Here is a 27,795-nt window from a genome sequence, read left to right on the forward strand (position 1 = left end):
TGTAAAAGGCTATGGTTCTGGCGGGTTCTGGAGGGTTCAAAAGTCTGGCGCGTTGGTTCGGGCCGAATGCGGCCGAAGGCCCCGCCCCACGGCGCGCCACGCCTCACCTCGCCCCGCCCTCTCCGGCGCGCCCGTTCCCACGGCGACGGGGCGCCAGGCTCCAGCAGCCAGTACTGAGCGGCGGCTGCGCCTTCATGAGCGGGGCTGGGGTGGCGGCGGGGCCGCGGCCCCTCAGCTCCGCGGGCCCCAGCTCCCGGGGGGCACCACGCCCACGCCTGCGCCCTCCCGCCGGCCTGGGCCTGCAGAACGCAGGGACGCAGCCCGCTCCGAGTGAGGCACAGAAACGGATCCTGGACCTGGAGAAGAGCCTGCAGTTCCTTCAGCAGCAGCACTCGGAGACGCTGGTCAAACTCCACGAGGAGATCGAGCACCTGAAGCGGGAGAACAAGGGTGAGCCTCTAGGGGCTGGCCCAGCATTTACAGCCCGAGGGCCACGGCCGTCAACTCGGAACAGTCTCTGGGTGCAGGGAAGGACGAAGGAGGCTTCTCTCTAGTAGGACCTGTGCCCACCAGCCCGGACGAACGCTCACCCTCCTGTGCAGTCTGCCCAGGGCCCGATATGGCCCAGCTCGTTGTTTAAAACCGTTGCGGAAGTTAAGCACAGCAAATTCGAGTAAATGGTCGCCAACTAAACACGTCTTAGGCAAGGATCGCCTGGGTGCTGCCCCACATCCCTTCAGGCTGGCGCGCCTTCTCTTGATGCTCCCCGCCCCGAGGTCTGGCCTGCTCAGAACTTCAGGCTACCCTGTGACGTGGCCCTGCTCCTCACTCTCTCACACCTCCTCCCACCCCGAGGCTGGGCCTCCGTTTCTCTCTCTCTCTCTCTCTCTCTCTCTGCTGCTGTCTTTTATCTAGAGTGCTAAAGATTCTCTCACTTGGGCACCTTATTAGTCCTTATTAGGACTATGTTTTCTTGAGGCTCACCCCATGTTTGACTGACCAGCCCCATGTCACACCCCACTTACCATTGCCAGGGGCTCCTGGAAGGCTAGCCATCCTGCCTCACTGCAGCAGCCCTGCAGCCCTGCCCCTGCCTGGCCTAGTGGATGGGCACCTTGCAGGTGTTGGGGATGACAGGGATCAGCCAGAGGCATTTCTGGTCTGAGATGCCTGAGGTAAAGGCTTGGTGGAAAAAGCTGGTTGGGACCCATGGGAAGAGCAGGCCACACTTCTGTTCCGACTGGACGTAGCTCTTAGGTGTGATAAGGACTATTTGCTTGCTTTCAGATCTCCACTACAAGCTAATCATGAGTGAGAAGCCTCAGAAAAAAGGTAGGACTCAGGTGCTTGCAGGGAGTTACCCCTCGTGCCCATCACTCATGCCCATCTGCATGCTCACTCAGAGGGGACCAATTCTGGGCACTTGGAGAGATGCCACTTTGCCCAGCCACAGCTGGCTTGCTTGCTTTCAGCACCAAAGGCATGAGGTCTGTGCAGCAGGGACCGTGGGGAGGCTGCACACCCTCCCTCTGCTGAGCAGAACTCCTGAAACAGGAGTGACCCTGTGGCAGACCCTGGGTCTCAACCCCAGTAGGTGGATGGCTGCTGTGGCGTCCATCCCTGGTTCCCCAGCCCTGTGCCGGTGTGCCACTGATTTCTTCCACTTGAGTGAGGTGTCTCTTAGCACACTCCCTTTGGGAACTCCCTCCTGCCATCTCCATAGCAACCACAGGGACCTGAGAACTGTAGCCAGCAGCCAAAGCAAGTCCTCCTGCCCACAGTGGCTTGGCCTTCTTGTGGGCCTTCCAGCATACATAGCCCAAGGACCACCAGCTGAGTTCCTAGCTCCCCTCCTCTAATACACTTTCAGATCATCAGGTGATCTGAGGGTTAAAGATGTCTGCTTGGAAATATCCCAGCCCTGGCATGCCCAAGTTCCCTCTTCCTGAGCCCAGTGCAGCCAGGCTGGTGGCCCTGGCAAGATGGAGGGGTGGCAGTGGGGGCTGCGCTTGGCCCAGCCCTTCCTTAGGACCCGCTGCTCCTTTGGTCAGGGGTCCTCTGCTTTGCAACTGGCCCCTGCAGAAACCTCCCCTGGGGTCACTGTTCGCATGGTGTGCGCATCATCTAGGAGTGTGGAGCTCCCGTAAGGGAGTGTGGAACACAGCCCTGCTTGAGCAGAGTCGCGCCACAGGTAGTGGACAGAAGTGGGTTCTCAGCCTGAGCCCTGCATCTTCCCACAGGAAGCGTCTCCACATTGAGCCTTCCGTCCGGCAAGTCCATCTCTAATTCCTCAGTGTCCGGTGAGCCAGGGCCCAGGCTGGGAAGTAAGTGGGAGGTGTTGCCTAGAGAGTTGAAAACCCTTCTCTTTGGCAAAGGGGCTGGTCCTGATATCCTATGTACAGAAACAACCAGGAAGGAGACCGGGAGTCCTTGAGAGGAGGCTCTACAAGCAGGACAGGGCCTGGCTGTCAGTGTAGCACAGCCAGGCGATGTCGCAGGCCCACCCAGGTCGGTAGTGAGTAGCTGTGCCAATAACAGAGGAACTCAAGTACCTTCTAAGACCCTATCCCACCTCCTCCTGGGAGAAGGGTATGTGCTCCACCGATGGCTGGCCCCCACCCCTGCAGGCCCTGCTGACCAGCAGACCTTGGAAAATAAACCCACGCAGGCCAGATCCCAGACCCCCCGCCCGCCCCCGGTTTGCTCCACCCAGATTGGAAGCCTGCACGCAGCACTGTGATTCCTCTGGCACATTCAGCAGGCAGCACCACAGGCCTCACTCTGAGAACTTCACTCCTTCCTCTCTGCAGCCCTCTGAAGAGGCTTTCCCTCTCTTTAGTACAGTGGAGAAAACTGATACAGGGTCAGGGCTCTTGGGTATATTGATTGAGCCTAGAGAATGGGTCTTTGGCTTCCAAGGCCTTCAATGATGGCCCTGTTGGTGTGCCCTGCAGCCAACTCTCAAGGCAAGACCAGGCCCCAGCCCAGCTCCTTCAAGAAGCAAGAGCTGAAGTCTGACGCCCTCCAAAAGACAGACCCGGAAGAGCAGTCACTCAGCAGTGCTGCCCTGTCCCACAGCAACAAGCTGGACAGAGTCCCTGGGGCGCAGGGACAGGCCAAGTAAGGCCTGCTTGCACTCAAGAACGAGGCCCGCACCCCAAGGGCCCCAAGCTTACCCTTAATAGGCTTCCACCCTGGGACCAGACAGCTACCTTGTCTTCATCTCCATGGACCTGACTCCATTATGATGAAAATGGGCTCCAGGGAGTAGGGAGCTGCCGGGCTACTGTCCATCTGCTGGGCACTACTTTCCTCTCTCCCCTGAGGGTCCTGCAGAGACCCCTGGCCGACCTTACCCACAGGGAAACCCCTGAATCACTGTTTTCCTAGAGAACAGACAAAAAGGGATTTGGCCTTATTAGTTTGCTTGGAGGAGGGTTGGGAGACCACGGTCTTACAGTGCAGTCCTGGCCGGCCTGGAGTTTACCCTGTAGGCCTTTAGCTTCAGCAATCCTCCTGCCTCTGCCTCCTGAGTATGAGGATTACAGGCGTGTACCAACACACCTGGCTTTTTTTTTTTTTTTAATTTAATTTTACCTTAACGAAGAACACTGAGTTGGATTCCTGGCCTTACAGAACTAGAGCTGGTGTATAGACTGCCTTTGGGAGGCACGGGTTAGCAGGAGCAGAGCAGGACCATGCTTCTTGGTGGTACCAGTCTCCTCAGTAGTACAACCAAGACAGGCTCCTACTTCTCTGCAGTCCCAACTCCAGGAACCACTCTGGGCAAGAAACATGCTGGGTGGGGCTACCTGGCAGCTAGCCGGTTGCGTCTTCAACATAGGGTCACAGTTGGCTCCGGAGCACCCTGGTTAGTGGGCAATGGAAATGGGCCTCTTCCATACTTGCAGGCATGGGTGCTGCCCCAGGGCGGTGGAGGGTGGGTGGCTAGACCATTCCCACAGGTCGCCTCTGGGCTGCTGTAATGTTTCAGAGACGAGGACGCAGAAGCCCCTAATTCAGGGGCCACGTTGGTGGGGGGCAGCCATGGCCGGCAAGGGACAGGGATGGCCCCCTTACTGAGCCTGCCCCCGCACCTGCGCAAGCCCACCACAGTGCAGCAGTGTGAGGTGGTCATCCGTCAACTGTGGAACGCCAACCTCCTGCAGGCCCAGGAGGTGAGGCCCTGGGCAGGCGCATGACCCTGCATGCCAGCGGTGCAGCGCACTGTACCCACCATGCTCTCCCTGCCTTTCAGCTACAGCACCTCAAGTCACTCCTGGATGGGAACCAAAGGCCCAAAGCTGCAGCTGAGGAGGCTGGGCTGGGCTCTCCAAAGTGAGTTGCCTTGTACCCGGCGCCCTGCCCTGGCCCAGAGGAGGTGTGGCCCTCACGGCTAATTTCCTTCCCCAGGGATCAGGAATCCACGCAGTTTCCCAAGGTCACCACCAAGGGCCTTACTAAGAAGTGGTGAGTCCCAGACACAGGAAGTGGCCGCCCCCACAGCTTGCTGCCCCAAGGGACCAGAGGGGAGGGTGCCCAGAGGTGTGAAAGCAGGCAGGCTCTGCTCCCAGCCAGCCATCAGTTCAGGACAGCCACTAACTAACCTCTTCTCCACCCTAGCTTAATTCTCAGCCCAATGCCTGTGGCAGAGCGTGGCATCCTGCCTGCTTTGAAACAGAGCCTGAAGAGCAACTTTGCTGAGCGGCAGAAAAGGTTGCAAGTGGTCCAGAGCCGGCGCCTGCACCGTTCTGTGCTGCTGAGTCGGCGCCCTGGAGCCCGGCCATCTTCTCTTGATAATGGTTCACATCAACCCTATTTTTCAGCCACACGAAATTCCAAGACAGACAAAACCCATGACAGATAAAAGTACTTGCTCTCAGAATTGAGGAAACTGTCTATTTTCTCTATTATTTTACTATTCCTGCATTTATACAAAAGCACATTATAAAATGTTATTCGCCGCCTACCTATTGACTGAAAATAAAAATTCTTTCTCCAAGTCCTAAGCCTCCTTCCTCACAGCCATTCAGGTGTCTCCTCAGCCTACTTCCTGTGGAGATGCCCTATGTAGGCAGCCAAGGCTGGGGGCTCCTAGAATGCTGTGCACCAGGCATCCTAAATGGCACTCTAGAGCCAGCTCGCTCCAGGGCTATCTTCCAGGCACATGGGCCCTTACACTGTGAGTAAGACAGTGTTGCCTGGACACCCAATGCCGATGACTTCATGCTGGGCTGAGCTGCGTGGTGGCTCAGGGAGAACCAGCCTTGCCTGCTGTGTACTCCACCCCAGCCCAGCAGCTGTCACCTGGACGTGGTCAGCTTGTGCCTACTCCTACACGGCAGTGCAGACCTCCCCACACCAGGAGAATCAGATCTGGGATGGGCCATCAGGATGTGATGTCAGAAAGCAGACAGAGTGCAGGCTTTCCCAAGATGGACAGCATCCTTACAGTGGGCCCAGACTGGCAAAAAGGTAGATGCAGTAAACTGCTGACAAACACAGGAATAATAAATTTATTATAAGAATCATATGACAGAGTAGTGCACATAAAAAAAGGGGGATCCTTTTCACCAGAGCGCGCCGCATTGCTGCAGTGTGGTGAGCGCCATGCGGCAGTGTTCTGAAGGAACCCCCCACTCTTACGGTGGAGCAGAGAATGAGAAAATACGGTGTTCTAAGGCAGCGTTCTAAGGAGTCCCAACGACAGGATCTGGTAGAGCCACTCATGTCTCATAGCACTGACACAGCCCTTCAACCAAACGTGGCACAGGAATGTCGGCAGCCCCCGGCCCCAGCTGGCCCTCCTCCTGGCAGCACTGTGAGGAGAGCCACACAGGTGAGATCCTGCTGTTGGCAGAGAACCTGCTGCTGCCGTATTGGCCTTTCCTCCAAACTGAACCCTGTGCCCTGGGTTCAAGAGCATTCCTGTGATGTGTGCACACGCCATAGGAGGCACAGCCGGAAGCCCACACCGTGCCCGGAGAAGTGTGTGATAGTGAGGGGTTCCCTTGTCTTCCACCTTCTCCAGATAAAAGTACAATGTATGTAGCAGAGATGCTTAGATGGGGCCCTGAGTTCTCATGCTGCTGAGCGGATATGGAAAAAAACAATGGAAAACCTCTGGGGAAGGTCCCAGGCCCTCATGCCACCAGCTCCACAATACTGCACAAGCATGGGGAAACGGCTGGCAGGTCCCCAAGAGAAAAGGTAAAAGCAGGAGAGTTAACCTAACTCAGGCCCTCTAAGAAGCCAACACCTTGTAATGTCTGGTAGGCGCAGCAGGGCCGCTGGCAGTCCTCAGGTTCAAGTGTGCTAGGAAGCTGAGAGGCAGGCCTGGTGGATGCTCTGGGCCCAGGTGTTGAGCAGCGCTGTGACCGAGTGCTTGTCGGGGAGCTGCAGCAGCCTGGAGGTCATGCACCGGTGCACTGACTGCAGAAAGGGGTTGGCATCTGCAACACAACAGTGGCAGCCGTGAGTGCTGAGTGTGGCAAGGCAGCAGCTACGTGAGCAGCTTCTGGGAAGGGGCAGCACTGCTTAGTCTCCTGCTCCACCGTGCGGGACCTTCCAGTCACACTTGCAGTTAAGAACTGAAATTCATATGAGGTCTGGAGCCCCAGCCTGTCCCTGGCATGTGCCAGCAGAGCCCAGGTACTGTTCCCACCCAAGGGGCTCTCTCTGGAGCTCTATCACATAGACTGAGCGACATGCGCTCCTGCTGCTGGCCCTGGGTCACCTTGTCGAACCCCAAAGGAATGTCATGCACTTGACTGCTATTCCCCGCTTGACAGGTGCAAGGACACTGCCTGCCTTGGGGCTCTGGACAGTTCCTCTAAGTTCACCCACCGTACTGCCACTGACGGTCAATCCACATTGGGCTCTGGGCAGGATAGTCAGCAGGCACACTGAGCTCCAGCGGTGGCACACTAGGGAGGTCCTTGTCATCTGTGACACAAAAACCACACGTGACCTGGCCGACAGCCTGGCAAGCACCCACGCAGCCCTGCCCACCTCACCCCTGCTCCTGAAATGGCTCTCTACGCTCCACTGTGTTCCAGTGAAGCCTGCTGCAGACCTGGAGGCCTCTTAGGGTCTCAGGCTTCCAAGGCCAGGAAACAGCTTATGCTGCCAGTGGTTGCCTCAGGACCACAGCTACTTTTGTGGAGAAAGAGAAATAAATGCATAAGGTCAGGGAATGGAGGATCTGGGGAGTTGGGGCAGGGATTCACTGAGGAATGAAATGAGGCAAGAAGAGCAGTGAGCAGGCCATGTGAGCACAGTGCAAGCTACAAGTGTGTAGCCTGAAGGCCCTGGTGATTGGCCAGCTGCTCCACCTCCAACCCTGGACACTCACCCAGCTTGCAAATCAGGTGGACGGTGCCATTGTTGCTGCAGTGAGAAGGGTCCAAGTTCACTAGGAACTTGGGGTCCAGCCTTGCCACTTCACCTTGCAGCACATTGGGGATGCTCTGCCGCTCATCCTCCTCGAATTTGCGCTTCCGGGAACACACCACTGGGGACCTGGAGGAGGGGACTAAAGTGATTATGCAGACATCACACAGCCTCTGGGATGCTGCTCATCACTAGGTCCAACTGGGTGTACATACACAATAGGTGGGCCATGGATGGCCATCATGGCTGGCACAAATGTGCGGTACAGGGAATGGTTGAAGACGGGCGAACGGATGTTAGCCAGGACTGCATCTAGGAGTGGCTGGCACAGGTCTTGCTGTTTGGTTGGAAGAACTGGAGGTGGTGGGGGTGTGGGCTAGAGACAAGATGGAAAGGGTCAGCGGCATGGGCTCAAGGCCTCATCCATTCTGAGGAGTCTTCCCAGCACCAGGGTCCTCATCAATACTCACGTTCCCGAGGCTTTGCCCACAGCCTCTACTCTGGTGGCTGATTCTGAATACATCTCTAGCCTCATAGCCTTACTCACACCCGTGCCCCTCTCCCCATGCCAGGGCCTGAACAAAAGTGCAGATGAGGGGAACTGACTTCTTGCTTCCTCACTTCCCAGGTCAGACTCTGTCTTTATCTGTGCTAACTCCTGACCATAAAGCCTCTGTCCAGCAGGTGGGTCCTGGGGCTCCACTCACCACTGCCATGTCATTCTTGAGTTTCTCCAGGGCAATCTCACACTTCTGCAGGGTCTTCAGGGGACACCTAAGGGGAGGGCACATGAGCTGACATTCTGCTGAACGGCCAGGCAGGGAACTCTTGTCCCGACCACCATCCTAATAGCTTCTTGTGCCTCAGCCACTGGAAACCATCACAGGAGTCCCAGCAGCCCATGAGCTTCTTCCAGAACAGACCCAGCAGGCCTCAATCTCACCAGGGCCAGCTCTTGTCCCAGCCTGGCTCTGTGGCTCTAAGGACTTAACCTAGGAGGGTCTGGAGAACTGTAGCTCCAACGGGCCCTACTCAGTGGTGACTACTAGACAATGGGGAGACAGTCAGCAGAGCCCAGGGCAAGCTGCTGTGACAGTCGGCAGAGCCCAGGCCAGCTGAGCTGTTGACAGTCCGTACACAGCCCCAAACACTGGTGTTGCCTGCGGGCAGAAGGAGCTGGAAGCCTGTGACCCAGTGTCATCCATGAGATTCTCCTAGGCTCCACTTGGGTTCATCTCTAAAAGCAGTCCACACAGCTGCAGCTAAGCCTACAGCCCATGGGGTGAGTGAGACGCAGCTGTCTGCCAAAGGTCACTGGCCAGTCAGGAACACCGCAAAGGCAGATGCACCTAACCTGTCATGTCTAGCTGAAGGTGGGGCCACTACCAACCAGGACCTAGCATACTGGCTCCATGAGCCAGGCTAGGACAGCTATAGGTTTGAGGACCATGAACAGGGTTGAAATATGGCTACTGGGAAGGTGCAGGTAGGGTTCAAGTTTCCATACACACCTACTTGTAAAGTCATCTGGGCCTCAGGCATGGCCCACAGAGCTGCTGGACCTTTGTGAGACCCCCATGTCACCAAGTCTAGAGGACCCTCTGTGAGCTATGGTAGAGCATAGTCCTGCCCAAGGCCCTGGGCTAGTACTCACCGCTTAGAGGGGTCAGTGAGAATGTCCAACAGGCTCTTCATCTTACTTAAGTCCTTTTTTCTGTCTGAGAAAGAAAGGGGACACTAAGAAACAGGCCCTGGGTGTTCTGGCCCCATACTGGTCTGGGTCAGCCTACCTTCATTCTTGTCAATCTTGTTAATCATGCGTCGCAGGGGCTCGATGTACTTGGACAGTTGCTTCAGCTTGTCCAGGTATTGCTGCTCCTCAGCCTGACTGGAGCCAGCCGGGCTCATGACTGAGCTGGGGTTCACTGTAGGGGCAGGATGGGGAAGATGATGGCTACAACCTGTGGGGCAGTGTCACCACAGACCTGAGGGTTCCACGAGCCCTTTCCACAGTTTGAGACTTTGGGGGGGAAGGGAGTTAGGCACCCCGTAGAGCTATTCACCCAGCCCAGGCCCAACTTACCAGGGGTGTTTAATGGTCCAGGAGAGGGGACGCTGAAGTTCTGTGGGGTGCGTGCTGTCACTGGGCTCTGAGAAGGCTGTGGTGAGGGACTAGGAAGGAAGCTGCTGGGGGATGGGGCAGGGCCAGAGCTGCAGTCAAGTGAATAAAAGCAGGTCTGAGCCTAGAACACCACACCAGCCCTGAGGCCAAATGGGGTAAAGAAAGGATGGGGAAAGTGTGCACCCCAGAAGCCTACCTGACATTGGAGTTGGGCTGCGAGCCAGGTTGCGGGGATGGCTGCGGGGGAGGGGGCATCGACTGTGGGGTCTGTACCTGCTGGCCCGGTGACGGTGAGGACAGCATGGTGAGGCTGCTTTGGCTGACCTGGAAGTGGAGAGACTTAGCCAGCTCCATGCTACACACACACCCTGCCTCCACACAGCTTGCACAAAGAACCTGCTGGTCTGACCTCCCATCTTATTCACCCATTTCTTCTTTAAGATGCTACACACCCACGCACAAGCCTCACCTCTGGGTGAGCACAGCACATAGTATCCAAAGGGCTGGAAGGCCAGATGGGCAGCCTGGCTCCTTGGTGGGGGCCCATGAACATTTCCGGTTTCTGAGCTGAGCATGCTATGGTAACGGCCTGCTAGTCAAGCACTGATGTATACAGAGGGAGCCTAGGAAGCCGTATGACCTGCTGTGTTCTGCCTAACCTAGAAAACTCATCTCTGAGGGTAAGATGTCCTCTGCTACAGACAGCCTCCCAGTGTGACTCTAGGATTACTGCTCCAAGGACAAGCCTTTGGCAAAGTGGCTGTGACATGTACAAATGCTGGCTGCCTACCTTATTTTCTTAAGTGGGAAGAGGTGGCCAAGGAGCCATATGCATATCCATGAGTGGTACTGCACTGGCTCCAGTGCCCCTGCTAGCCTGCAGAGCTTACTTGAGGGGGTGAAAGACTTGTATCAGAGAGCCCTGGGCTCAGAGCACTTAGAGCTTCAGAGGCCTGGCTCTGCACAGACCCAGTGGCTGCCCTACGCTGTCAATGCACATTCAGACAGCAGAAACAGGGTTGACTGCAGTGCTGCCAGCCCTGGCATCACCCACTGTACCCAGGAACTCCAAGGACAGAGACTAGGCAAAGGTAGCAGCATGGATGTACTCCCACCTTTCAGCAAACAAAGGAAGACTGCAGTTCTAGATGGAGAAGACGAGCTACCTGGTTTTGCTCTCCTGGACATCCTAGAGGCCACCAATTTCAAAGATCCCCAAGTATCCAAGGTAGCCCCTCTTATACCCCAGTCAAGCACTGTGCACCAAGCCAGCCCTGCAGCCCACCTTTTATAATTCACAGGCCAGCCAGTACTGCAGACCAAGTCAATCAGATGGCTTTCCCAGAATACCAGAGACTGATATCCATGGGGGGAACGGATAGGGCATGGTGGCAAACTTCCGCATCTTCTCATATTGTCTTTTAGTTTCTTAGTTTCTCAAACTGGGAATAGGCACAGAGCCAATGAAAATGATACCTGCACTCTTCACCTGCCCATCCCACACTGCCAGGCCAAGGAGGACGTGGGGCCTGTCATGTTAGCCTGCTTGGCCATTCAGAACCACTGACCAAGCTCACAGACCCAAGTTTAGTTCCCAGAACCCATGTGGAGCAGCTCTCAAACACCTGCAATTGCAGCTCCCGGGGACCCAATGGCACATTCTGGTTTCTGTGGGCACTGCCTTTAAGAGCACCCCCCCAGATACACACACATTATATACATATACAGAATTAAAATAAAACCGTTTTAAAAAGGTGGACTGGACAACGCCATGATGCTGCAACCAAGAAAGCCCTAAGCAGTGGGGAACAGGAGAGAAGCTCAGGCCTCTGGCTGCAGGGCAGTTACGCCAGCCTTTCCTCTGAGATTCACTCTGACATAATGAGACCAGAATGGAGCGGGCTGGACAATGCACAGGTCTGCCCTGTCCACATCAGCACCCTTGTGCTGATGCATTATGAATCCATGGATATCAGGGTAGGCGCATGTCATACAGACCATAAAACCTGCTTGGAATCAACCCATGTCCTATCAAAGTCCCAGGCCTGTACAGTTTCATGCAGACTGCAGATGGTACAAACCAAGGCTATGGTCTGAGCCCTGTTGGCCAGGGCTTCCTTACAGTGGGCTTTTGTCCCTCAACTGTTTTCCAAGAGACCTGGAACCCTTATTCTCTTTCTCTGTCTCAACTGCCTACCTGCACTTGATACTGGCTGAAGCACCTGTTCCTTGGCTATAGTATAAAGCTCAGATCTAGTACACTAGTTACCAGAATGCCACAGAGCTAGACAGGGCCACATATTAGGAATAAATCTTAGCGTTCATGTCCCTCTTTCACACTCATACTTGGGCACAGGACTCACGCTTTGTTCAAGGACATAGCAGAGGTCGAGCAGATGTCCCAAGACATGATGCATGGGTCTAAGACATGAAGGCGCAATAGCGGAATGTGGGATAGAAAAGCCTGCAATACACGGGAAACCCCAGGACCCAGCCAGTGGTCATGCTCTTGGGGACAAGGTCGTCTCCGTTTTTAGGAAGTATGGACTCCACTGTCATGATTCTCCTTCAAGGCCTCCCAAGCCAGACTACCGCCAGTCTACTTAACACACAAGGCTCATCTAGACCCGTTTAAGCAGCATGTGCCCCAGCAACCTCACCAGCACTTCACTAGGTGTGGGGTACCCAGAAGACCCAGTACGTGAGTGTGCCTGGGTTCTGTGCCTGCGCCAGGACAGGGCAGCTGGCATGCCCCAGAGGATGAGGGATAGGGAACAATTTCTAACAGGAAGAAAAACAAACAAAGGCACCTCCACGATCAGGAAACTCCAGGCAGGAAGCTCCTAGAAAGCAGCTTCTAGAGTCAATGCCAGGTACAAAGCAGCAGCCCAAAGACATCTGCAGGCAGAAATGACCTAGCAAGAAGCAAGGGTGTGAGGAAAAACCAGAAGAAGGTTGCTAGCTCCTGGGGCTTTTGCTGTCAGGGAAGGAGCCTCTGACAGGGTGGGAAACACTGGCTATGCTCTCTCAGGTCACAGTCTGTGGCCCCAGGCATGGGCATGTTACAGCTGCTATCAAAAGCCAGGGTGGCTGACATCAGGGAAAGAGCTTCTGATAGACCCTTGCACACCATCTGTCACCTGAATTTTATAAGCAGGAACACAGTGAGGTGACCTGTCAAGATCTCAGAGCTAGAGGTTGACAGAGATAGCCCAGGCACTGTAAATATCAATGCTTCAGCAATGCAACAGTTGGCCAAATAGACCGTGGGAACTACACAGCATGGCTGGGACATAAGGAATAACCTGGGTAGATGTCAAAAAAAAAAAGGGAGTTCAGTGGGGCCACAGCCGGGGAAGGTAGACCAATCCAAAGAGAACCTCAGACAGGCTGGCACCATGAATTCTGGTCCTTGGACCATCTGTACCTGTCTAGACTTAAAACTGCCTTTGCTCCTGACCCAGAACAGAGCATGGGCCATGGAGCCCCACTCCAGAGAACCAGGGAACACCTTTGTCATGGTGTTGCCTGCCCACATTCACCATGTGTCACAAACAGGCAATGTGGATGCTGCTGGCCTAACCTTGCGAAAGTGGGAAGTTCTTCAGAGAAGAGCTGGGATTGGACAGCTGTGCTGGACAGCCAAAGAGGAGGCTCAGGGTTTTCTCCACTGACATCTCTCCCCAAGTACTCTCAGGGCCCTTAGCCTCTGAGTAGGTAAGCAAAAACAAATATGCTTAAAAAAGTAAAACAACAACAAACAAACAATCCCCAACCAGGTATGGTGGTGCACACCTTTAACCTCAGTACTTGGAAGGCAGAGGCAGGCAGATCTCTGAGTTTGAGGCCAGTCCTGAGTCCAGGAGAGCCAGGACTGCACAGAGAGACCCTGTCTCATTAAAAAAAAAAAAAAAAAAAATCACTATCATCAAAAAACACAACCTTGTTTTTATTCCCTGTTGCCATAGTCCTCTGCTACATTTGTCTTCAACAAACTAGCCCAAAGATTCAGGGACATGACCCCTCCCTGCTGGCACTTAACAGGGGTAGAGGATGAGTCAATCTGGGTGGGCTAAAGCTGGCATCTACTAGTGATGACTGTCAGCCAAGCCACAAGGTTCTTTCAGGGTGACCCGAAATTCCTCATGTACCTTTTTTTCAGCCTTTATCTTTTTTGCCTGTCTCTTTCTTCTCCTCCAACCAAATCCCTTGCCTTCCGGGGTTAGGAAGTACTACAGATCGTAAGACGCACTCACTGACAATGCAGGAGCTACCCCACAGTAGGCAATGAAGGCAAGACCAGGCCCAAGACAGAAGCTAGTCCAAGAGATGTAGACAGGTTCTGTCAGTTTGGAGAAAGAGCAAGGTTGTCAAAGCAGCAACAAAAGCAGGGCTGAGGGTTTTCTAGGAGAATCCTACTGACAGGCTTTGAGTTCTGATCTTCAAAATGCTACCTTCCAGTTCCTTTCCATTTGTAAAAGGAGCTAAATGCTTGAACTATGACCTGCCACAGTGAAAACAAGATTCTCCACATGAAGAACACAGCTCAAAATCTGGTCTATACCACACCCTCAAAATGCTGGGGACCTTTAGTTTCCACAGAAAAACAATTTTCTGTGCTGTTAAGTCATTTATCCCCACAATTCCACCTGATTGTGGATCCAATGCATACTGAGCTAGAGGACTCTCCTTTGAAGACAGATACACAAGTGTCCTACATCTGCCTATGCATTGAGGATAGCTCCAGCACATGGGCCCTCAAGCAAGGGCAGGAACTCCATCTCCTAGAATCACAGATGTGCTTTCCTGTGTAGACAAAGGAATTTTAGAGGTCTTTTAACTCTCAGGTATTTTACAATAAACCTGGAAAATAAAAAGTCCTGTGATGAAAGAATATTAAGACTCTATTCTCATAATCTTCAAACAAGGCCTGGCATATGGAATGCTACTGAGCAAATGAACATACAGGTGTAGGGAATGGTACTGTGGCATACTCCCATGAGATCATGAAGTGCGCAGAGTGTAGTCGATGACTTACTCCTCCCAGGGAACTGATCTGGATGGTACAGTTCAACAGCAGAGAGCACTTCTAGTGAAACTGGTACTCCTGAGGAGCTCCCTGCTGCGGAGTGCTACAGCACTGGACAGCAAGCCCTCGAAAACCACACTCTCTGTTTTCCTCTGAAAACATGTAGTCCAGGCTGCTTTCAAACTCACTTCAAGAGCTCTAAAATGGCTACCACTCAATTTTATACATGTAAACTGGTGATACAACGTAGGGCCCTGTACATAACTACATTGCAGCCCATGTCTTGTTTTATTTTAGCATGAAAACAAAAACTAGTATGATGATTTTGAAGTGGAGAAAAAGCCCCTCAAGAAATCATCAGAAGGAGCTGGGCTTAGTAGCACATGCTTTTGGTCCCAGTACTCAGAAGGCAGAGGCAGGCAGATCTTTAAGTTCAAAGTCAGTCTGGTCTACATAATGAGTTCCAGGACAGCCAGGGTGAGACAGAGAAATCCTGTCTCAAAAAAAAAAAAAAGAGCGAGAGGAGAGAGAGGAGGGAGAGAGAGAGAGAGAGAGAGAGAGAGAGAGAGAGAGAGAGAGAAGAAAGAAACACCAGCAGGGCTTGACCTCAAACAAAATGAATATTTGTTTTATTGCTTTGAAAGCCACCATGAAGAAAGTTACTGACAATGAAAGGTATGTTTCATGGAGATGCTCAGAGAAACCCCAAGCTTTGGGGGTGAGCCCTGTGCAAAGCCTGATCTATAAATACCTGTGCCGTGGGCTGTCCGCCCAAAGAGATGGAGCTTGACGGGCGAGCAGACATGGTGGAGGTAGGCGGGAACCCGGCTCTTACGTGCATCCCGCCTTGGGTCAAGGATTCAGCAATCATCTTTGAGGATAGAGGGACAACAGACAAGGTAATTGGAACAAGAAGTGCAGTGTATGGCAGGTGAGGGTGTGTGCAGCCTCACAGAGTGGACCATTAGGCCCCTTCAAATGACAGAGATGTGCAGGGATGTTCGAGGAGACGTTCAAGCACTCTATACCTCCAGGCTGGGGGCAGTACCAGAGACACCAAGAACATAAGCCAGGTCCTTCTCCTCTCCTAGCCAGAGTCCTATGGTGCTTGTCCTGGACACACCTCTGAGCTGTAGACAGAACAGACCCTATGGCCTGTGGAGTGCTGGAGTCAGACTGCTCGGGTGGCAATTCGAGGACAACAAGTTCTTAAGAGAAACTTGGAAAGAGGACATATCAGCAAGCTTGCAAGGAGCAAAGTCCAGTGTCCTTGAAGCAGCAACCTGCTCAGCATTCTCCTAAAGTGTACCTGGAACCCAAGGCTCGTTCATCCACCTGGCCTTCTGGGGATGCTGCTTCTCAGAGTATGGAGGAATGCAGGTGGGTGGCTGGAGAGCCTGAGGTTTGTCCAAGGAGCTAATGAGGAAGGGCTCTCCACAGGGACATAAACACCTGCAGTCAGGAACCTCAAGACCAACAGAGACCTTTCTCTTAGCCAACTTTTGTTTCTTGATTCAAAGAAATAGCCAAGGTCAACCTATCACTGTCACAGCTTTGGGGCTGGCTACCCTTACTCTGTGTTCTTAAGAAAGGGGATAGAGTCCAACCTGACTCCTGGAAATGTACTCAGAATATTACACACTAGAACAAAATAACATGGCCTGGTACAGAAAGTAGGACCTATTCACAAAAGCAAAACAAAAGCCCAGTAGCATATGTGAGAGGATCACTTAGCACGGGAGTTAAGAGATTAGCAGGGGCAACGTGGGAAGACCTCAGTTCAAAACACAAAGCCATTGAGACCTGGGAAGCTATGACTTAGGCTACCAGAGTAGGATGGTACCGTATGATTCAATCTGTGCGGAGACAAGGCTCCAGAACAGGATATAGGCCTATGAGGACCCCTGTGGCATCACACAAAGGGCTCACGATCACACAGAGGAGATGCATGTAGTAAGCACTAAGAGCCAAGGAAGGTGCAGCTCTCTCCATCCCTGCAGCCAGCCAAACAAATCTGTTTTCCTGATGGTGGCTCTCAGACCAGGGGTGCTGCCCAGCTATCCCCAACAGCTCACTAGCAGACACCAAGAAGGTTGATGTCTGAGGGCCCTCTGCCCCTGGGGGAGTAGGGGAGATAAAGGTAATTTATTCCAGGGTTCTTGATAGAATTGAGGGTCACTTAGGGAGGTGCGTTCACAATCCGTGGCTGTAGCACTCCTCACAGTGATAGAACATCTAGAAGAAAACCAAGTGCTGTGAGAAGTGCCAGCTTGTCTCTAGGAACATTAAAAGCTGCAAGGAAAGAAACATTATGGGGGACTGGAGAGATGGCTCAATGGTTAAGAGCACCAGCTGTTCTTCCAGAGGGCTCAGGTTCAATGCCCAGCACCCACATGGCAGCTCATAACTGTCTGTAACAATTCTAGGGGATCCCACACCAGTGCAAATAAAATAAAAACAAAAAGAAAAAAAAGAAACATGGACACTCTGACCAGTTTTTTTTATTATTATTATTTACTTTATTTTTCAATTTTTAAAAGATTTGGCTGGGTGTGCTGGCTCATGTCTGTAAAACACACACACACACACACACACACACACCCCTATCTCAAAAAATTAATAATAACTTTTTAGAGATTCACCCTATTTTATGTATATGGATTCTGCCTGCATGCATTAGTGCAGCGTGTGCATGCCTGGTCCCTGCAGAAGTCAGAAGAGGGCACTGGATCCCCTGAAACTGCAGTTACAGAGAGTTGTGGGATGCCGTGTGAGTGCTGGGAACTGAACCCAGGTCCTCTGGGGAAGCAACAAGTACTCTTAAGCTCTGAGCCATCCCTCCAGCTTTATTTATTCTTCCTTCCTGTATCTGAACGTCTTGCCTTCATGTGCGTCTGCGCACCTGAGCAGGCAGTGCCCTTGGAAGGTGAAGAGTTATGTATGGCTGTAAGCCGTGGCACGGGCGCTGAGAACTGAACCCAGGGTCTTGTTTGTTTGAGAAAGGGCTTCTCTGTGTAGCCCTGGCTGGAACTCACTCTGTATACCAGGCTGGGGTCAAACTCACAGAGATCACCCTGCCCCTGCCCCTGCCCCTGCCCCTGCCCCTGCCCCTGCCCCTGCCCCTGCCCCTGCCCCTGCCCCTGCCCCTGCCCCTGCCCCTGCCCCTGCCCCTGCCTCTGCCTCCGAAGTGCTAGGATGAAAGGTGTGCGACACGGTGCCTGGCACTTTTAACCATGCACAGTCTCTGCAGGCCTGACTGGTTTTCTTTATGAAGAACTTAGGACAAGGAAAGCTCTCTGTTTTTTTCTTTTTTGATTTTTGTTTTGTTTTGAGGTAGAAATCCCAGAGAAAACCACTGAGAATGTGTACAGGATCAGATGAGCAGCTGTCAAGTGTAATTTACTGTCAGAGACGTCCCTTCTCTACTGCTCCATGTACTCCTATCTGCAGAAAAAATGCTAATGCAGACCGGAGCAGCCAGCTGGTTCCCAGCTATAGTCACTGTTCAGGAGGGCTCAGAGGGACACGGTCCTCTGATTTAGTCAAAGAGCATGTCTAAGTCAGCTAGGCTGTATGTGCATACATGTCCTGGTTGACAATTCTTTGTCACTTACACAGTTCCTTTTGTTTGTTTGGTTAGTTTGGTTTGGTTTTTTGAGACAGGGTTTCTCTGTGTAATAGAGCCTTGGCTGTCCTGAATTCGTTTTGTGGATCAGGCTAGCCTTAAACTTAAGAGATTTCTACCTGCCTCTGCCTTCTGAGTGCTGGGATTAAAGGTGCACACCACCACGCCCAGCTTTGTGACCTGTAAGTTAGTGCTTAGTTGTATATTACCAGAACAGAAAGTTAAAAGGCCCATGCATAGGAAAATAAAGACGTACTCTGTTCTGGTTTTACTATTGGATCTCGGTCAGTTCCATTGAAGGTGGTTTCATCTCTCAGCAACATGAGTATAATCAGAGAAGAGGCCACATAAAACAAACAGATGGGGCTGGCTGAGCCTTCCAGACCCTTCCAGGAAAGAGCCCTACCACCATTACCATCAATCACCATACCGGTCACCCTGGCACTGGTATCTGCTCTGCTACTGAGGGCACACTCCTGGAATGAAGCATGAAGGCCTACACATTTGCCACCATGACAGCAGCTCTCAGAGAACTGGCTGGTGGCCTGTTCTGTGGTGTGTGGTAGTTCATATATGCATAAAGCTCCAACATGTGGTTTTTGCACATTGACAGAATATGTGGGCATGAGGTAGGAAATTCTAATCTCAATATGTCTTTGAGCTCATGATTAATTATGTAATTGGCTGCCACTGTGCAAGGACCCTCAAAGCCACTCAGTGACTCAATCCTGAGAAGCTACAAAAAACAGTCTTGAACTTACCCACATGCGCAGAAAATCACCTCAAGATCACAAAAACAAGGTGGTCCTTGAGAGCAGCAGCAAGCATCGCCATCACTCAAAATGAGGCTGCCCAGGAGTTTGGGCCTGCAGAGGGTACTCTTTGATCTGGAATCTCAGGCCTTAGAAGCTTGGTTGTGGGCTGAGGCTCAATGGAAGAGCTCAAGGTCCAAACATCCTCAACACTGCAAACAAGTATTTCTAAAGCTCATTCCTCAGGCTGGTATTACTAGAAGGTGGTCGGAATTTCAGCTTGTGTAGAGGAGATAGTGTGTCAACTTGATGGTCTAGAATCACCAAGAAGACAAGTTTCCAGTACACGTGAGGGTTGTTAGGTCTAATGGAGCATTCCCTGGGCTGGAGTCCTGAACTACGTAAACAAGAGAGCATGATCTGAGCACAGGTACCCAGTGCTCTCTGCAATTTTTTTTGTAACTAGGTCTCACTACGTAGCCTTAGTAGGTGTGGAATTCACTGTGTAGACCAGGCTGGCCTTGAAACTCAGAAATCTGCTGCCTCTGCTTTCCCGGTGCTGGGATTAAAGAGAGCACCACAATGCCTGGCTCCCTGCTTCTTGACTGTAGATGCAATGTGACCGACTGGCTGCCTTAAGCTTCTGCAACCTTGACTCCCTGACATTATGAACTGGACCTTGAACTGTGAGCTAGAAAAACTCCTCAGACCTCTTTTGTCAGAGTATTTCATTATAGCAACAGGAAAAGTAGCTACTACAGGATATGGCCTTAGAAGCATGGGTGCCTTCCTCTTTTTTATGTCCCAGTTGCCTGGAGTGGCAGCTGCGGTCTACTGCATGCTCCCTGTCATGAGGTGCCCCAGTGTGGGCCCAAAAGCAATGGAGTCAAGCAGCTGTGCAGTCTACACCTGTGAGCCAAAATAACCCTTTCCTCTATGCACCCATTATCTCGGGTCTTTTCTCATTTTATCAGAAGGCCAACTAAAACACATTTAATGTGGAAAACATCTTATACAAAACTGCACAGGGGCTAGGGATACAGACGATAGTGTTTGATTCTCCAATACTGCATACATTGAGTGTGGTGGTGCATGCCTGTTATCCAAACACTCAGGAGGTGGAAGGAGGATGAAGAGTTCATGGTCGGCCTCAGCATCATAGGAAGTTAAAGGCCAACTAGGTCTACATGACACTAAGTCCAAATAAGTAAATCTGCATAGACAATATAACTTTCAGTGAGCAAACCAGAAACGATACCCAGTTTCCTGGTGCTTCTGTTACACCTCTCTCTAGTCTTTACTTTCTGCAGTTATCTCAGCTTTGTTAAGATTCATAGATCAGATCAGCGTACAACAGCCCTTTTCCTAACCACTGGGGCAACCTGGATTTCAAAAAAGCCTAGGGCTCTTCCTTTCAGGAGGGCCTATCATGCCCAAACCACACAGCCACATTCTTCTCCCCAGTACTGCCAGAACAATGCAATGAGACCACCCAAGCAGCCCCACAAAACTGTCACACAATAGGTAAATACAGAAGAAGGTGGGAGGAGGGTAAAAGAGAACAGCAGAATACAAGTAATCTGATAGAAGAAATGGGATAAGGAGGGCTCTTTAGCAAAGAGGAGGGAGATAAATACAAAAAGAAGTAGGTAGTTAAAAGATATCTGAAAAGCCAAAGAATCATATTATTAACTATTTACCTAAAAAAGATAAAAAAATAAAAAGCCTACAAGTTAATTCCATATATAGATATACATATATAAACTAAAACACAACAGTTTTAATGAACTTCTCTCATCTGAGCTCGCAGTACTCCCGCTAAGACCCAAAAACCACACAACAAAACCCCAACAGCAAGCATGAGAAGCTCTCTTTCGAGTTGTTGGTCTGGGCTGTCCAAGAGACTACCAAAACACTGAGCCTATCACTATTACCCTTGGCTACAGTCCACCACCAGAGGTGGAAAAATATGTCCCCTTTTCTGAAAACACTATACAGTTCAGAAATAGAGCCCACTCATCCCTGACCTGGACTGAATGTTTCTTTGCTGAGGACTAGTTTTCATGGTAGCAGAAGGCACCATGAACCTCGTTCTAAAAGAAGAGAGGCAATCAACAACCCCACCAACTATGATGCCTATAAACCATGTCAATGAACAGCATGGCAGAATAACCCTAATAGTGTAGTAATGGCACACAGGCCCTGATGGTAACCAACAGTTTTCTACTTGGACATAAGACCCACTTACCAAGAGGGAAATCATGCCTGGTACCGGAAACCTAGCCCACTACTCAGTGCTAGTGAAGTGTAGTCCTCCCCGTCCCTCATCAAGAAAACTTCTCTTTGTAACAGATGGAGACCATTACCTAAAACTACAACCAGTCAACACGCAGAGTTGTGAAGCCCAGTCCCAATGGATATATCTACAAAACTCTCCTTCACCTAAGGTTAAGGGAAGATTGCAGAAGAGCTGGTAGAAAGATTATACTAGCCAGAGGGACGGTCAAGGAGTTTGCTGTGACTGTGTCTCCTACACCCATGAAGACTCAGCAACATGACTGTCCAAATGTGAGCTCACCAAGAGGATACCAATGGACATGCCAAGGGGACAGGGAAAAGCCTATAAGGCCTCAACCCTACATACAGGCAACTGAGGAAAGCTGGATGCAGGAGAGGCAGTCTTCCCCAGGGAAGAGCATGCCAACTGATCGTTCAGTGCTAACCGATCAGCCCCTAAAATACACATACAAGTAACATGAGACTGACTGAAGAGGAAATATTTAAATATATATACACACACACACATATGCATAAGTATATGTACATACACACACACACACACACACACACACACACACACACATATATGGATGCATGCAATAACAATGAGTGAACTAAAGGTCATGAATTTGAAGGAGAGGAGACTGGGGAAGGGTAAATGGGAAGACTGAAGAGAAGAAAGGGAAGGGAGTCATGCTGTAATTATATTAACCTTAAAAAGAAAAAAGAAAGAAAATCAGCAGTGGCAGGTCTGACTCCTGAGGCATGATGTTTGGACTGAGAGGCACAGTGCTTTAGAACTGGGTGGTAGTGGCACACACCTCTAATCCCAGCACTCAGGAGGCAGAAGCAGGTGGATCTCTGTGAGTTTGAGGCCAGCCTGGTCTACAAAGTGAGTCCAGGACAGTCAGGGCCATACAGAGAAACCCTATCTCCAAAAACCAGGGGGGGAAAAAAAACCAAAACACAAGGCCCAAAGAAAACACAGAAGGCAGGCAGATGACACTTCTTTAAACACCAATGGCACAGTCCTCAAAAACCAACTCCCTAAGGAAATTAACCTGATTAGGAAGGACCTAGGTCTACCTTAAGTTGCACTGCCACTCATCTTCCACCGGGGTTAAAGGGACATGACAACCAAGCTGTGTTACAGATGACTAACACTGACAGCTGGCCACACCCCCAATCCTAGCAGGGCGGGGCAAAGAACTAAAGCTCTGCACTTAGCACAGAGGCTCAATGTGGAACATAAGCACACATGGCCACACCCTGCTGCTGGTGGCTGACAAGACACCAACAAAGCTAGCAACAGGGTACACACTTCTTCCACAAGAAGCCAGCACACAATCAGAACAGGCCTCCACCAGTGGCATCTGTTGTTCTTTCATGGCTACTTGCTGTCCAATGCAATGTCCAATTTCCCTTTCTTCTTACTGGGCTAAGCCATTGATGTAGAGGCTTCAATGAGTCCCAGGGTCATGGAGGGAGGGTCATTAAGCAACAAGAAAATGGCTTCCAGCATCAGGGCAGTCAGTCACCGTGTTACTACTGTGCTGACTCTAAGCCACGCCTCCTCTGGACATTGAAAGGAAGGAGCCACCAGAAGCCTGAAGGGAAATGAGCTATAACCCCACAAAGCGCTCAGCTTCTACAAGTCACACACAGGAAATGCGTGGTATGCTTTCACACAAAGTCACATCTGAGCATGTAGGTAGCACAAGAACCTTAGACCCAGGTCTTTTGGCGCAGTGACAGAGAGGCTAACACCTTTCCTCAGGTATCGTCCCAGATATAACACTGCGGGATCAGAAAGGGCTGTCAGTAGTACTCCTCCATGGTGTAAAATGATGTCTGACACATCCTGAAGCACCTGACCCATGCTGTCATGCATCTGGACACTGAGCTCACCTGGCTCAGGAACCAGCCAGTGCAGGCCTTCTGAGGGCACAGTGTATTCATAGCATTTTGTGTGGATAGGATCCAGCAAAAGCCTTGCCATAGCTCCTAGCTTATGCCCCAAATCAAGACTCAATGTGCCCACTTGATGAGAAGAATTGTGGCCAGCCCAAAGCTGAAGCCGATTTTTGAAACAAATCAGAGACCCTAGATGTCCAATTCCTCGAACGCCGAGAAAAGTTAGCCCAGGCCTTCAGCATGCTGTCATCCCCCTGACATCTGATCTGCAGACAATGAGCATGACCTGTTAGTGACAGGGATATTGTATACACCCTCCTCGCAAAGCACCCAAGCCCCTGAAGGTAGCAAGCCCAGAATGCTCTCTCCTGCTCCTGCTGTGGCACATGCCAGAGCGAAACAAGATACCCACTACTCTTCCTGTCACTTTCTAAAGCGCTGTCCCCATTCCAACCAGGTGTGCTCAGGGACTCCAGTGGAAGCTAAAGGAGGATGCAACAGTGAAGCTGTCCTCTCTAAAGCATCTCCTCCAAGTGCTACAAAGTAGGAGAGATGAGGATACTCAAGGAAAAATGGAAACAATACACACCAGACAACAGTAGGTTCTGGCAATAACCAAGCAGCTACAGCCACCCTGAGGGCCTCAGGGTGCCTGTGTATGTGTGTCTAAGCAATTCATACGCTTTACCAACATAGCCTCTAATCCAACCAGACCTCTCACCACAGAGCTTTATGCATAGGCCAGCATGCACCTGCAGGTGACTAAAGAAACCCTGGGCTCCCAAGGCCCTCACCTGGACGCCGGGAGCTACCATCTGGGCAGCCTGTGCTGTCTGCACTGCCGCCTGCGGCTGCACCTGGGGCTGTACCTGCTGCACCTGGGGCTGCACCTGCGGCTGCTGGACCACCATCGGAGCACGGACCTTGAAGGAGGAAGGAAAAAGCAACTTGGAACCACCTGCATAGAGCAGAGCACCTGTGTGGGAGCTTTAAGACTGGAACTTTCAGAACTGGCGAGATGGGTGTGTGGGTCAAGATGTCTGCCACCAAGCCTGACCAACTGAGTTTGAGCCCTCCACGTGGTAGGTGAGAACTTACTCCTGAAAAGTTATCCTCTAACCTCTACACTCGAATTGTGGCACACAGGAAACCCTCTTTCCTCAACCAAATAAAAAAGTTTTTAAACAAGAAGCCTCCTCTTGGGAAGGGGGATGGGACTGTAATGACACCATGAGCTGTGATGTCACCTTATTATCTGTGCCTGATCACACAAGGTCATAAGAAATATCCCACATCAGCCTACCTGCAAGTTGGCAAAGCCAAGTCCCACCTCTCTCAGTTCTGGCAAGAAACAAGACAGTCCTCCCACGCACACCAACCACAAGCACAAGCTAAGCAAAAACTTCCAAAGCTGAGCACACAGCCTGCCTGCTCAGACCATAAGAGTGTCACTGAGAGCCCAGACTCCATGAAGGAAAGCAGGCTGGCCAGCTGGCAGACGGCTTAGCTAGAAAGATGACCTTGGGCGATGGAAGACAGAGGAAACACACGTAAGTGCAGGACTAGAATGTGGAGATACCACTACAGGACAGGGCAGGTCCTGGCCAGACCCACACTGGGAGCGTCTCCTTATGGATCTCCAAGCTACCAGGCCCAATCCTCGTAGGCACCCTGCAGAGAGTACACAAAAGTTCTGGTCCCGATAGCTGGTTCTGGGTAACAGGTGAGTGACCGTACTTGTAGCTCACAACCCTCCCAGCTGACTCTTTACTTTGACATTCAGCTCAGGGGAGATCCCTGTCACCCTGTCATTTAATGACTAATGGGTAGAAAAGGCCACAAAAACCAAGGGAGCAGAGAATATGCTCAAAATGTTTCTTTTCAAGGCAACCAGTTTTGGTGGCAATATTTTGTTCTCTATAAACACTGTGAGACTTACTTTATATCAAGAAGTACAAGGCAGGAAATAATTAAGTTTTATGTGAATATTTGTCTCAGAAATATGGTAATGATGAAGCTAAAAGGGCTGGGGCTGGAGCTCATGGTAAACCTCATGTTTAGTTTGCAGAAAGCTCCCAGGGTCAAGGCCTGGTCCCAGCAGAAAAACAAAAGCCATAGAATAGTTGATGGATACAGCATATCTCCCACACGGTGAGGTCACCTCTTAATCTAATCATGTGTACCAGACATGCCACAGACACTGCTGAAATCAGTGTAGTTTAGCAGATGTGACATCCCTGAAGTATGTGCAAATAGCTCTAGGACACACACCCCTCAATTATTTGTGCTATGGAACTGGATAAGAAGACTAGAATAGGAAATGCTGCCTGAAGCCAGTACAAAATGGACATGCTACATACATCCAAAGGGTCTAAGAAACTGCTGGCCACACACAACACCTTCCAAGGTGCAGCTGCTGTGCCACAGGCTTTAGGTACTCACAAATTTTAGCTGCTGTTGGGCAGCATACAACATCGGTCCAGGGAGGGCCTGTGCTTGTGACACCAAAGGCTGGCTTTGCGACTGTGGCGGGAGCTGTGGTGACTGGTTCTGAGCAACCGGGGACTGCTGGGCCTGAGGTGGTGGCTGGTGATGCTGGGCGTGGTGCATCTGGGACAGCTGCTGGGGAAGGGCCTGGGAAGGGGGAGGCTGTGGCTGCTGCATTGGTGGCTGCTGCATTGGTGGCTGGGCCTGCAAAGCCTGCTGCTGCTGCTGCTGTTGCTGTTGCTGCAGCTGCAATTGTGCCATCCTCTGCAGTTGCTGCTGTTGTATCTGAAGACAAAATAATAACAGTTACCACTCGGTAGTCCCTGGGGTGCTAGCATTGGTCCCATGAAGCCTGGGGGAAGTGAAATGAGCACAGCCTTCATGGAGACCACTCTACATGGCCTCTCATATTGAGAAGGGGAGACTCAGGCCTTCTAGACCAACAGCAGCTGTTTTCTAGACACTGAGAACAAACTGGATTAGTTCTTGTGCCCTGGTCACTAAAAGCTGGTTCACACCTAGGATGATTCAAGTGAATTAAGTTCAAGAAGGGCCCAGGCTAAGGTAGTGAGGAGAAGACGCAGTCCCATAGCAGGTAAGCCTGAAGCTCAGGCAACTCCAGATGCATGTAACCTCTCCAGAAAGGCTCTTTGTCTCCCGTGTGGTCAGCAGGGTGGTATGACCCTCATGAGGATGGGCCTATGAGGAACACACGCCAGGATAAAGCCAGCATTGGCAAAGCAGATTTCAGAGCCATGACGCCAGAGAGAGAGAGGAAGCCTCCTTAGTCTTTTTCCCTCAATCAACACTTGCTAGGAAAATGGAGATGAATATGTCTAGATTCTGACTGCAAAAGACAGGAGGATCAAACAACTTCTGAGCAGCAGCACTTCCAGTGTGACATATTACAACCTTACAGAACACTAGCGAACAACTTTGACTCTATACAAACACTAAAAAACAAGTGTTGTGTGTGTCCTCAAAAGCAATGTGCCAACAGCACAACTCAGGCGCCCTGAGTCTTGGAGTGTTTGTCTCCCTTCTTTATTTTGTTAGCTTAGATGTACTGTTTATAGGCCCTGCTGCGCAAAGAAGGTAAAAAAATCAAGAGCTCGTCTGAGAGGCCTTCCTCCTAAACTTTTTCCCCCACCTGTGGAAAGGCCCATGGAGAAAGGATAGTTCAGCCTTGCATCTTTGCTAACACTTGTCCCCGAGCTCAAGGACTACAGGACTAAGGCCCAACAGAACGACAAGAGAACTTGGTACCTGTTGTTGCTGGCTTTGGTGATGCAACTTAATCAGGTGTTGATGCTGCTGCTGCTGCTGAAGCTGCTGCTGCTGCACTACTGCCTGGAACTGTTGCTGCATGGCATTCTGTTGTGCCTGGAACTGCTGTTGCTGCTGCTGCTGCTGTTGCTGCTGCTGCTGCTGCAACGCTGCCTGCTGCTGCTGGAACTGCTGCTGCTGCTGCTGCTGCTGCAATGCCACTTGCTGGAGCTGCAGCTGAGCTGGAGAGGGCATCCAGACTTAGGCTGTGCCCCCCTGCAGGTGTCCCAGAGCTATACGACAAGGGAGGCAGCAACAGCCATTGCCTACTGACAAGTCTGTCTCTGGTAGCTAAAACCATACAGATCAAGACAGATCAAGTAGGAAGTGGCACTTGTGATGATTATGGAATTTACCATCATGAATTACTGCAGGAACAACCAAAGAGAAAGGGCCAAGTGAGTCTTTTGGATAGACCCAAAGGTATGCAGCCTCTGCAAAGCAGTACTGTACTGTCTAAGCATCTGCCTATCTGGGCATGTCATACAATGGCATTAGAAAGCATGTATGCTCCCCTTATACAACGGTCAAATAACATTCTATCATACTCCCACATTTTGTCTATGCATTCTATCCTATTACCAAGTGATAAACATTTGGGTGACTTCCAGGTTTGAGCTACTGCTGATTGGAAATAGTAACCTTGTAAGATTTTTTTTAAGGTGAGGCTTCTCCTGCAGTGGTGACAATGTTCTAAAACTGATTAGGAGGATGACAGCTGTAAAAGTGCGAATATACAAAAAGCCACTAGTAGTGCAATGAATTTTGAATGAGTGAACTATGTTGATAAGAATTTTATTTCAATAAAGCTAATGAAAAAAAAAAAATAACAGAGATCCCCTGTACACTTAGCCCAGTGACAACACTG

At 51.2% G+C, this 27,795-nt stretch overlaps 2 protein-coding genes across 10 annotated transcripts in view; one reads left to right on the forward strand and one right to left on the reverse strand.

The window, feature by feature from the left end:
- The first annotated feature begins 11 nt into the window (after positions 1-11).
- Positions 12-5,002, forward strand: Ccdc74b (coiled-coil domain containing 74B). Of its 2 annotated transcripts, XM_021653334.2 has the most exons (8): positions 12-450; positions 1,288-1,332; positions 2,241-2,300; positions 2,955-3,120; positions 3,995-4,178; positions 4,259-4,338; positions 4,414-4,470; positions 4,624-5,002. In XM_021653334.2, the coding sequence occupies exons 1-8, from the start codon at positions 12-14 to the stop codon at positions 4,865-4,867; spliced, it is 1,275 nt and encodes a 424-aa protein (XP_021509009.2). In that variant the 3' UTR covers positions 4,868-5,002. The 2 variants fall into 2 exon arrangements, with proteins under 2 accessions (XP_021509009.2, XP_060225987.1); XM_060370004.1 differs by lacking the exon at positions 3,995-4,178.
- A 488-nt stretch (positions 5,003-5,490) lies between these two features.
- Positions 5,491-27,795, reverse strand: part of Med15 (mediator complex subunit 15) — a 58,925-nt gene continuing 36,620 nt past the window's right edge. For 3 of the 8 annotated variants that reach the window (XM_060370001.1, XM_021653318.2, XM_021653321.2), the window contains 13 exons: positions 26,868-27,109; positions 25,557-25,886; positions 23,909-24,037; positions 15,295-15,414; positions 9,711-9,838; positions 9,476-9,603; positions 9,183-9,317; positions 9,047-9,110; positions 8,100-8,166; positions 7,608-7,768; positions 7,355-7,521; positions 6,847-6,945; positions 5,491-6,452 (listed from right to left, as the gene is read on the reverse strand). In XM_060370001.1, coding sequence (XP_060225984.1) covers positions 6,316-6,452; positions 6,847-6,945; positions 7,355-7,521; positions 7,608-7,768; positions 8,100-8,166; positions 9,047-9,110; positions 9,183-9,317; positions 9,476-9,603; positions 9,711-9,838; positions 15,295-15,414; positions 23,909-24,037; positions 25,557-25,886; positions 26,868-27,109 — 1,907 coding nt within the window. In that variant the 3' untranslated portion in view covers positions 5,491-6,315. The remainder of the gene's footprint in view (positions 6,453-6,846; positions 6,946-7,354; positions 7,522-7,607; positions 7,769-8,099; positions 8,167-9,046; positions 9,111-9,182; positions 9,318-9,475; positions 9,604-9,710; positions 9,839-15,294; positions 15,415-23,908; positions 24,038-25,556; positions 25,887-26,867; positions 27,110-27,795) is intronic. The other 5 variants (XM_060370002.1, XM_021653320.2, XM_060370003.1 and 2 more) reach the window with 3 other exon arrangements.

This window comes from Meriones unguiculatus, chromosome 17, assembly GCF_030254825.1.
Source record: "Meriones unguiculatus strain TT.TT164.6M chromosome 17, Bangor_MerUng_6.1, whole genome shotgun sequence".
Classification (NCBI taxonomy): domain Eukaryota; kingdom Metazoa; phylum Chordata; class Mammalia; order Rodentia; family Muridae; genus Meriones; species Meriones unguiculatus.